The sequence below is a fragment of the Erinaceus europaeus genome, chromosome 5 (assembly GCF_950295315.1).
Source record: "Erinaceus europaeus chromosome 5, mEriEur2.1, whole genome shotgun sequence".
Taxonomy (NCBI): Eukaryota; Metazoa; Chordata; class Mammalia; order Eulipotyphla; family Erinaceidae; genus Erinaceus; species Erinaceus europaeus.
Window position 1 is genome coordinate 95938113 of NC_080166.1, and position 11064 is coordinate 95949176.

At 40.7% G+C, this 11064-nt stretch overlaps 1 protein-coding gene across 8 annotated transcripts in view; it reads left to right on the plus strand.

The window, feature by feature from the left end:
* PPHLN1 (periphilin 1) overlaps positions 1-6180 on the plus strand; it is a 64643-nt gene extending 58463 nt beyond the window's left edge. For all 8 annotated transcript variants that reach the window (XM_060191569.1, XM_060191573.1, XM_060191567.1 and 5 more), the window contains one exon: positions 3911-6180. In XM_060191569.1, coding sequence (XP_060047552.1) covers positions 3911-4105 — 195 coding nt within the window. In that variant the 3' untranslated portion in view covers positions 4106-6180. The remainder of the gene's footprint in view (positions 1-3910) is intronic.
* Positions 6181-11064: the final 4884 nt, after the last annotated feature.

Sequence of the window (11064 nt, forward strand, 5' to 3'; positions counted from 1 at the left end):
AAGGTCAACAAAAGGGAATAAATATATTTTTTTAAAAAGTTCATTAGATCTTCATGACTCCAACAAGTTTCATTTGTAGTACTGTCATTTTACCCTAGTAATTAAAAATAAATAGAAATTGAATGGCATTCAGCAATGCCTGTTTACCTAAAATTACCTTAGTAAAACACAGACATTGCATTTGATTGGATTCTTGCCTCAGTACCTTGGCTGGAACTAAAGTCTGTCTTCTGAGCAGCTCTTTGAAGACAGGTTCATATATTCATTTACTGAAATTTATTTAGCACTTAATATCTGATGTTTCTTTTGTGTCTAAATGGGAGCGAGAAATGCACCCTGTTGATGCAGTGATGCCAGCATCAGGAGTTGAAGTAAAATGACCCAACACTTGTTGGTATGCTTCTAATTCTGCTTTTAAAACCCCTTCTGTTTCATTGGTTTAATCCCCCCTGCTTAGCACTGTATTCTATTTACATAACCACTGTTAACTAAGCACCGCCCTGCCTGCAGGGCATTGGTTTAATCCCCACTGGTTCATGATGTCTTTTTGCTCCGCCCCTTCTCCTTGTCACACCCTGATTTCCACCAATCTTTTTTCTTTTCGCCCCGCCCTCTCTACGTCACATCCCCTTTCCACCCTACTTGGAGAGTGTGTGTGTGTGTGTGTGTGTGTGTATATATATATGGACAGAATTGTGATTAGAGATAGCTTAGATTGCGCTGTGTTCCACATGAATAAAGACTGAACTGCGTACCACTCAGCCATGAGTCTCTGGTCGTCTCTCTGTCTCCCACCCGCAAAGCTAACCAGCCTGGCAAACACTGGCAGAAGTAGTTGGAAAGAACTTCAGTATCATTTGAAAAGTCAGTAATTTTATTTGTACTTCACAGATCAGTAGGCATTTAAAGTTGTATGCCAGTTATATTGTGCTACTAAAACTATAGTCTAAAAAATATCTGCAGCTAAATCTTGAAAATGTGTGTTTCTATGTAAGACAGGATTTATAGATGTTTTTCAATGTAAATATCTTCAGAGATAGAAGTAAAAAAATATTTTCAATATTAATTTTACCCTACATTTAATATACTGCTTTTCCTATTTTAAAGTAGGACTTTGCTATTTATGTTAGATAGGAATTCTTTTCTTCTAGAAGGGGAAAACATATCTTAGAAGTATGCAGAGTGGGACCAAAGAAATATCTCACTTGGATAGTGAGTGTGCTGCTTTGCCATGTACGCAACCACATTTAAGTTCGTCTCCCACTGCACTGAAGGAAGCCTCTGTGCTATGGTCACTCATTCTGTCTGTTCTCTGCCAATATCTTTAAAAAAGGGGGGGGGGGGCTGGGGAGTGGTGTGTACCCAGTTAGGTACACACGTCACCATGACTGAGGACCTGTGTTTGAGCCCCACTCCCCACTTAGAGGAAGCAAGCTTCCCAAGTGTTGAAACAGGTCTGCACGTTTCTCTCTTTCTCCCTGCCTATCCCCCTTCTTGTCTCAATTATCTGTCCTATCAATATATAAAAGTTAAAAAAAAAAAAAAAAGCAGAGTGGAATGATATATAAATTTTTTTCAAAGTAGAGATGTAATTTTTAAATTTTATTTATAATAATGGAACTAGTGACAAGACCATAGGATAAGAGGGGTACAATTCCATATAATTCCCACCACCAGAACTCAGTTTCTAATCCCCTGTCCTGATAGCTTTCCTATTTATTTCTCTGGGAGTATGGACCCAGGGTCATTATGGGGTGCATAAGGTGGAAGGTCTGGTTTCTGTAATTACTTCCCTGCTGAACCTGGGCGTTGACGGGTCGATCCATACTCCCAGCCTGCCTCTCTCTTTCCCTAGTGGGGCAGGGATCTGGTGAGGCGGGTCTCCAGGACACTTTGGTGGGATTGTCTGTCCAAGGAACTCAGGTTAGCATCATGATAGTGTCTGGACCCTGATGGCTGAAAAAGAGTTTAGATATAAGACAGAACTGTGCTGGCAAATTTAACCACTACTCTGTAGGTTTATGTGTGGCATACTCATACTTTAACCTGTTTCCACTTTGGTAAAGTCCAGCCAGGGGAAAAGTAACAACACAATCTTCCTGTGTGGCCTGTAGCTATCAAATCTGAAGATTAATGCACTTCCACTCAGGACCATAAGCAGGAAGACTCTCCTATAGACAACTACACCTTTCCTGTTTAGGGTTGAGCTTATTGTAGAACAGATTTTTGGAAATAGATTTCTGACACAAACTTTATTTATAAAATGTTGGAGGTGAGCATTTTCCATTCACAGAAACCCATTTCATATCTAGTGCTCAACTCAAAGCTCAGAGTGTTTTAAGCAGACTTTTCAAAAAATATTTATTTATTCACTTCGGTTGCCCTTGTTTTATTGTTAAAGTTCCTGTTGTTGTTGATGTCATTGTTAGATAGGGCAGAGAGAAATGGAGAGAGGGAGGGGAGACGGGGAGAGAGAGCTAGACATCTACAGACCTGCTTCACCACTTGTGAAGCGACTCCCCTGCAGGTGCGGGGGGAGGCTGGAACCAGGATCCGTAACACTGGTCCTTGCTTTGTGCCGCCTGCACTTAACCTGCTGCACTACTGCCCAGCTCCCTTAAGCATACTTTTAAAGAAAATTTACACAATTAAGTGGCCTTGGGTCATTCTCGTCAAAAAAATTGTCTTTCAATGTATAATCCAGAAAAGGATTTAGAATTAAAAAAAAAATTGTAGGTGCTTGTTTCCAGAGTGGCTAGTTTCCAGCTTAAGTAAATGTCTGAACACATTTAATAAGGCTTTGCTTTTGATAGCCAAGTCTGTAGCACATTTATGTTCTGTGAATAGGCTAAACGAAGAGTTGCAGTTTAGGTAAAACAGCAGGTTTACATGAAAGAATTTGCAGGTTAATTCAGAGTGTAACACGTTACCCTCATCTAGTACATCTGTTAAAAAGGAGCCTAGAAAATTTAGGCCACCCCCAAAGTGGACTGCTGAGGTCTGTGGTTGGTGTTAGAATGTTGTGATTATGTGGGCTGACTGGTTTGGTTGGGAATTTACCTCTGCTAAGCCATGATATATCATGGCTGGGAGTCGGGCTGTTGCGCAGCGGGTTAAGTGCAGGTGGCGCAAAGCACAAGGACCGGCATAAGGATCCCGGTTCGAACCCCGGCTCCCCACCTGCAGGGGAGTCACTTCACAGGCGGTGAAGCAGGTCTGCAGGTGTCTGTCTTTCTCTCCTCCTCTCTGTCTTCCCCTCCTCTCTCCATTTCTCTCTGTCCTATTCAACAACGAACAACAACAATAATAACTACAACAATGAAACAAGGGCAACAAAAGGGAATAAATAAAATAAATTTTAAAAAAAAGATATATCATGGCTCTGATTTTCCTGTATTAAAAACTGCATTGACCTGACTTTTTTCCCCCTTCAAATAGACAATTTTGATCTTCTTATATCACTGTTGTATACTAAACATAGTTTTGAATTTGTCATCTGTATTTCAAAGAATCAAATGCTTTTCTTTCATTGAACAAGTGAGTACAGCCAGCAGTGTGTGTTACTTAACTAGTCTGTGTTGCTTGTTCTCATCTCTTAATATTATGTCCTTTCAGTAAACCACTAGGTGCTGACAAAATGACACATTTGTCCTCTTCATTCAGTTCTGTTCTGGCATACCAGTGTTTTCCCACTCACTCAGACTGTCAGAATATCTCAGAGCTAGAGATTTAAGTGCTTTTGGCAATAGTGATAACTTAGTATTGAGCTAGGTTGAATTTATACTATTGTCTTCCTTGTAGACGTTAGCATCATAATTCAATCAGTGAAATCAACTCAATGTTTAGCTAGTTATTTTCACTCTGAACTAACAGTGGTATTTCTATTGTTTTTTTCCCCCCACCTTTCTAGGTTTATCGACAAGACTGTGAAACTTTCGGGATGGTTGTTAAAATGCTGATTGAAAAAGATCCTTCCTTAGAAAAGTCTATACAATTTGCATTGAGACAGAATTTACATGAAATAGGTGAGCGGTGTGTAGAAGAACTCAAGCATTTTATTGCAGACTATGACACCTCTAGTCAAGATTTTGGAGAACCTTTTTAAATTATTTGCTCAGGCAAAAGAAAATGTTTCTAGATTTTTTTCCCCCTTCTTGGATTGTGTAAATTCTTAATATATAAATTTTTGTGATGAAGAAAATACTTTGATAGCTGTCCACATTTCCAGTATCAAATAAACATCTAAAATAGTCTAAGATATTTTAATTAGATATTTTTTATCTACATGTAGAGCCTCCTAATCCATACTTAACTTCCCTTTACTCCTAAAATGATGATGGGTCAATTAATTTTTCAGGGTTGAAAACTTAGTCCTGAAAACCAGCTTTGTGTACTCATGTTTCTGTAGTCTTCCATAGTATGAGGTCATTTGTTTGGTCACATTGATGTAATTTATAGGTTAGAGAGCATTCCATTCATCATCTGCAATGCTTTTGCCATTACATAGTCAGTGGTACCATGTGGAACTGTTAGAATTCACAAAATTGTGATATTTTTTCCTTGCTTAATCTTGGGTTTTTGTCACTTCTAACATAAGTAAGCGTTCTTTCCAAATAAACTAAATACTTTGGTGTCTCAGAGGTACTTGCTTTGAGAATGATTCTTGCTATGATAAAATTGAGCACTTAAATCTCTAGGAGGCACCTGTAATCCAAGGAAATCAACTTAATTTCTTCTGTTAAAGATAATCTTAAAACTCCTGACTACTCACTGACATGGGAGTCCTAAGTAACATCATATATGTGGCTAAGAGAAGGAAAGGAGGTTGTTTTAAAGTTGAGATTTCTTTCCTTTGAATTGATTTAGGAAAATTTGAAGTGTGAGGGAATTGTGACATTTCATATTTTCCCCATCTCAAGAAAGAAGGTGATTATTCACATAAAGATTAAACTCTTTGCAGATTATGCCTTCGCTAATCTCTATTTGTAGTCTAGCAAATTCTCTGTTCTGCTTCACTTGTAAGAGGTTCTTAACCTCTCAAAAGTGTTCTTAAGAAAAATTAAGCTGTCAAGCCAGCACCACTACCCTTCAGCAGACAAATTGTGTAAACAGGTCAAATCACGAGTTAGTGAAAAACTTAGCTGAGACAATTAGGATATTCTACTCGTTTCCTGACCAATTCCAACAGCCCAGTGGCATTTATCCAAAATTCTGAAACTTTAAAAATCATGTTTGTTATTATTGCCCAATTCTTTATCCTCCCATCCTTTTTCCATTTCTACTTTCTTCTCACTTATATTGTGGCATTGTTTTGGTGACCTGTACTGACACAATCTAAAGAGCTACCCCAGAGCAGATGCAATATATTAAAAAGAAAAATAGCAATATAAGTAATTTTAGTAGATCCTATAATGGCTGCCTCAGAATATATATACACTTACAGTCCACAAATTTAAAATCTAATTGAAGACAGCAGTTACTTTCTTAAGTTTCCTGTATAAGACCACTCTGTATCTGTACCTTTGTAACAATACAGACACTAAAACTAAGCCCATCTTGTCATCTCTGATATTCTTCTCTAATGTTAGTAGTGGCTTTGCTACCCACTTTAGAAAGAATAGAAGAGCACTGCTTGTATTTTCTCCCTACCCCTGTGTTTTTCTTCACCTTAAATTATTTCTGGGATTCAGTTCCACTAGTCAGAATGTTCACATGTTTAAAAATAAAATTTCATGAACTACCATTGCTGCAAAGGAGTTGTTCACTTTGTTGAAATTTATTAAACCAGAGAAGTTTTACTCACAGATGCATTTTAAATATAATCTTAACAAGTAATTTCTTATCTCCCAAATTATATTCAACATTGAAAGTTGTTTATAGCTTACCAACGGGCTTATTCTGGTAGGCTTGTCAGTGTTAAATCTATTTGCTTAAGGTTTTTTTTGTTTGTCTACTTTTAGGGTAGATGAACCTCAGATATGTATCAGAGTGTCTATTTTATAAAAATGTTTAAAGATGTTTGTAAATTACCCGTTGTTGTTGTTGTTGTTGTTTTACTATGTCCAGTTGATGTGATGAAATGTTCATTGTCTCACCATAAAATCTTGGTCAACAGAGGGAAGTAGACATTGTGAAGCTATTAATTTCCAAGTGTAAAATAAAGCAACCAGATTTAAATAATTAGACTCTTTTTTTTTTCTTCCTCTTAACAAGCTTGAACTGTTTTGCTGAAAATGTGTCTTTATTTCTCTCTACAGCAGGATAACTCATTAGCACTCATTTCACCTCAGGGCAGAGTAAGGTTGAAAAGTTGGAAAAATTCCTAACTTTGGTGATTTAGGGAATCTAGAGATCTGAGACGGTAGTTAGAGGAGATACGACTTAGTGTAAAGCAGTATTCCACAACTGTGCTTGCGAGTCTGAGAGTCAGAGGCTTGTAGGATTAAAATCCTACATCTTTAGGGTAACCCTGGACAGCAAGAGTCAGATTGTCTTTGTGACTTTAGCTCCTCGCGCAGTTTGGGACATTTTAGGTCCTCAGGGTTGTTGATGCTTCATAACAGAAGTTAACGCTTGACCCCAGGTCTGAGGGGAATAGAACTTAACTTCTGCAGGGAAGAAATTCAGGAGAAAAGTGTGGCAAGTGATCCCCATGTGTGACTAGAACTGGGTGGACAGGAGAAGAAGCCTCAAATATAAAAAGCATAGATTGGAAGCAGAATCTGAAGGGCTTTGAATACCTGTACTTTTATCCCTACTTTCCTATTTAAGAATTATTTTTGGGGAAAAATTACTTTTGTGTTTACTTATGTTTATTTATTTTGTCAAAGATGTTGATTTCTCAGTCTTTGAACCAGTTCTCAGCCCTGGATCAGCTTAGAGACCCAGAACCTCTTGAAGGAAAGAAGGGAGGCCAGATCTCCTTAAGGATGGACTCCGTTGCACTGTCAAAATGTCGAGTAGTGGTTTCAGCTTCACTTCAGAGTTCCCTGAAAGGGAGCCTAAATTCCAAGGAAGGCTCTGACAGCTTTTTTGGTACCAACCTTGGAGCTAGTGACCTGGCTTTCATGGTGTACAGTATTCAGTGTTGCGGCCGCCAGCCCAGGTGACTCTACAGCTGTTGCCAGGCTGGCACCTGGTGCTCCTGTGAGGAAGGAATGGGCACACTGCTTCCTGAGCCTGGTCTGGGGAGCAGGGCTGTCTTGGTACAGGATCATTTCTTCTCTGCCAGTCCTCCTGAGAGTATTGCTGTTACCCAAATCAGTGATGGGGTTGGGAGGGAATGGTATAGGAGAGAGGAACTGCTAGCCAAAGTACTTAGGAAGATCTATCCTCCCCCCCCCCCATGGTAACAGGATTTAAATTGTCTAGAGGTGGAGGTAGATAGAATAATGGTTATGCAAAGAGACTCTTATGTCTGAAGCAATAAAGTCCCAGGTTCAATCTCCTGCACCACTGTTGTTTTCAACGGGTTAGGTTGTTTTCGCCGGGCTAGCTTCACGGGCGGGTAACAGACGACCAGGGACTCATAGTTGAGCTGTAGGCAGTATCTCTTTATTCATGCAGGACGCAGCACAATCTAAGACGAGCTAAGCTAAACTCAAGGTAAAGTACTCTAAAACTCACAATGCTGTCTTTATATATACTTGCCAAGTAGGGTGGAAACAGGGTGTGACATAGAGAGGGTGGAGAGAAAAGTGACTGGTGACAATCAGAGTGTGACAAGGAGAGGATCAGGGTGTGACAAGGAGGGGGGGTGGAGCAAAAACATATCATGAAACAGTGGGGATTGAACCAATGCCCTGGAGGGAGGTGCTTGTTAACAGCGGTTATATAAATAGAATGAAGTGGTTATGTAAATAGAATAGTGTTAAGCAGGGGGGATTTAAACCAAATGAAACAGAAGGGGTCTCATGCATACCAACACACCACCATAAACCAGAGCTGCTCAGTGCTCTGGTTAAAACAACAAAAACCTCTAAATTGTCTAGCTTGGGCTGTATTTGCTGTGTCTCCTTTGTAGTGAAGAGTGACCAAATTCTCTTCTAGGAGTTTGATGGGGACTAGTGCTGTATATACTTCCAGGCTGGAACCCTGAGAGCAATGGGAATGCCTTGCTCTCTTTTATCCCTTTCTAAGAGAACTAGTATTAGCATCCCGACTTTAACTTACTGCATAACAAGATGGGACAAATCTGGATCCCTGCATAACCACACGGAGTGTTAACAATTGTTATATGACAGAAATAGTTTGTCTTTATTGTTTAAGCTACTATGTTGGATCCTTCTTCCTCATCAACATTATTTATGATAAAAGAGAGGAACAAGGTATTACTCTAGTTACATAAAAGATGGAGACCGGGGTTGAGGGCTAGAGTTACCACAGCCTGCCCTGAGGACTTCAGGACTGACTGCTTCTCAAGGAAAGCGTCTCGTGTTCCAGGGTTCCATTCCTGAAGCATCTGCTGGTGGCTAAAATTCAGATGTTCTTGAGAACAGCAATGGCTGGCTGAGCAGGTGATATGGACAAGAAGCCTGGGGAAATACAGCAGACCTAGGGATCAAAACACAGTGCACTGTCCCTTCATCCTCAGCATGAGAAGAGTCTATCCTGACCAAAAGTCTAAAACATGGTGACTGTGATACCTTCAAGCAGTCCCAGTGACAGCCAGCTTGGCATCAAATATCAGTTTCTATGCCAGTACCCTGTGCTTGCATGGTAGTTAATGAAACAAGAAGAGGGTCAGCTCCAAGCATGAGCGTGTGTGTGTGTGTGTGTGTGTGTGTGTGTGTGTGTATGTCTCTCTCTCTTTTTCTCCCTCCCTCCCTCCCTGTAGGGGCTTTACCACTCTGGGCTGACTTTTTAACATAGAAATGTAGAGACCATTTGCTGGACTCTCAGGCATGAGTTGAGTCTCTAGCATCACATGTGCCAGAGTAATGTTCTGATTTTTCTTTCTCATTAATCCTAGATACACTCACATACCACTGAGAAGATAGCTCAGCCTCTTAGAGCACCAACCTAAGGATCTCAGGTTCAATTCCCAGCACCACCGCCTTAATGCCAAAGCTGAATAGTACTCTGGACTTTTTTTACCTCTCCTTTCATTCTCTCTCTCCCTAAATTATTACTGTTTTCTTTTTTAAAGAGAGACACCATAGTACTGCAGCTTCTCTCTATGATGGGGCCAGAGGCTTCAATCTGGTCGTGCCTATGGCAAAGCGAGTTCCAGGCGATCTTCTCCTGACCCAATTTCCTATAACTACTACTACTATTATTATTAGATTTCTTTTCCTCTAGAGTTATTGCCTGCACCATGAATCCACTGCTCCTGGAGACCACTTCTTCCCTTTTGTTGCCCTTGTTTATCATTGTTGTCATTCCTGTCATCGTTGTTGGGCAGGACAGAGAAATGGAGAGAGGAGGGGAAGACGGGGAGAGAAAGATAGACACCTGCAGACCTGCTTCACTGCTTGTGAGGCGACCCCCCTGCAAGTGGGGAGCCGGGGGCTCGAACCAGGATCCCTACGCTGGTCCTTGTGCTTTGTACCAAGTGCACTCAACCCACTGCGCAACGGCCTGGTCCCCTGATTTCTTTATTATTATATTTATTTATTGGGTAGAGACAGCCAGAAACCAAGACGGTAGGGGGAGACAGAGAGGGAGAGAGGCAGAGAAATACCTGCAGACCTGCTTTACTACTTGCAAAACTTTCCCCCTGCAGGTGGGGGATGGGGGCTTGAACCTGGGCCCTTGTACACTGTAATGTGTGCTCAACCAGGTGCACCATCACCTGGCCCCATGACTACTATTAATTTTTTTTTTTTTTTTTGCATCCAGAGTTATTGCTGGGGCTCATTGCCTGCACCGTGAATCCAGTGCTCCTGGAGGCCATTTTTTCCCCCTTTTGTTGTCCTTGTTCTTGTAGCTTTGTTGTGGTTATTGTTGATGCCATTTGTTGTTGGATAGGACAGAGAGAAATGGAGAGGAGGGGAAGAGGGGAAGATAAAGAGAGACACCTTCAGACCTGCTTTACTACCTGTGAAGGGATTCCCCTGCAGGTGGGGAGCCGGGGGCTCGAGCCAGAATCCTTATGTGGGTCCTCGTGCTTCGAGCCACGTGCGCTTAACCTGGTGCGCTACCACCCGACCCCCACTTCTATTATTTTTAAACTTTTACTGTGCTATTATTGTAGACTCTAGTGAACCATGGTGGATATATTCGATAGCTTAACATATGTTTCAGGCTTAATAGACTTACAGATTTTCTAAGATTCCTAGAAGCACAGTGTTTTTCAGCTATTTCACAATCTGATCAAGGATAGAACAACTATTCTGTTTTCAGATTTACAAATATTTTCATTATATAATTTGATAACTTTTTGATTTTAAAAGATGTATTTTATTTATTTTACCAGAGCACTGCTCAGCTCTGACTTAAGGTGGTGCAGGGGATTAAACCTAGGGCTTTGGAGCCTCAGGCATGAGGGACTCTTTCTGTAATGATTATGCTATCTACCCCTGCCTGACTTTTTTAAAAAGATTTTTATTTATCAGTGAGAAAGATAGGAGAGAGAGAAAGAAGCAGACATCACTCTGGTATAGGTGCTACCAGGGATTGAACTCAGGTCCTCATGCTTGAGAGTCCAATGCTTTATCCACTGCACCACCATCAATGATGATTTTTGTAAAGATTTATTTATTGGGAGTTGGGGAGGGTGGAGGCAGGTGGAGAACCAGGTAATGGGCAGGGGTAGATAGCATAATGGTTATGCAAAGAGATTCTCATGCACGAGACTCTGAAGTCCCAGGTTCAATCCACCACCATGAGCCAGAGCTGAGCAGTGCTCTGATAAAAACAAAACAAATAAAAACACAGCTCATCACTGCCACACGTGGTACGAGGGATAGAACTCAAGACCCAATGCTTGGAAGTCCAAGGCTTTATCCACTGTACTACTTCTGGGGCCACAAGCTGATGATGATTTTATTATTTTACAGAAAAGTAAAAAGAATTTTTTTTTCCTACAGGGTTATTGCTGGGGCTCAGTGCCTGCACTATGAA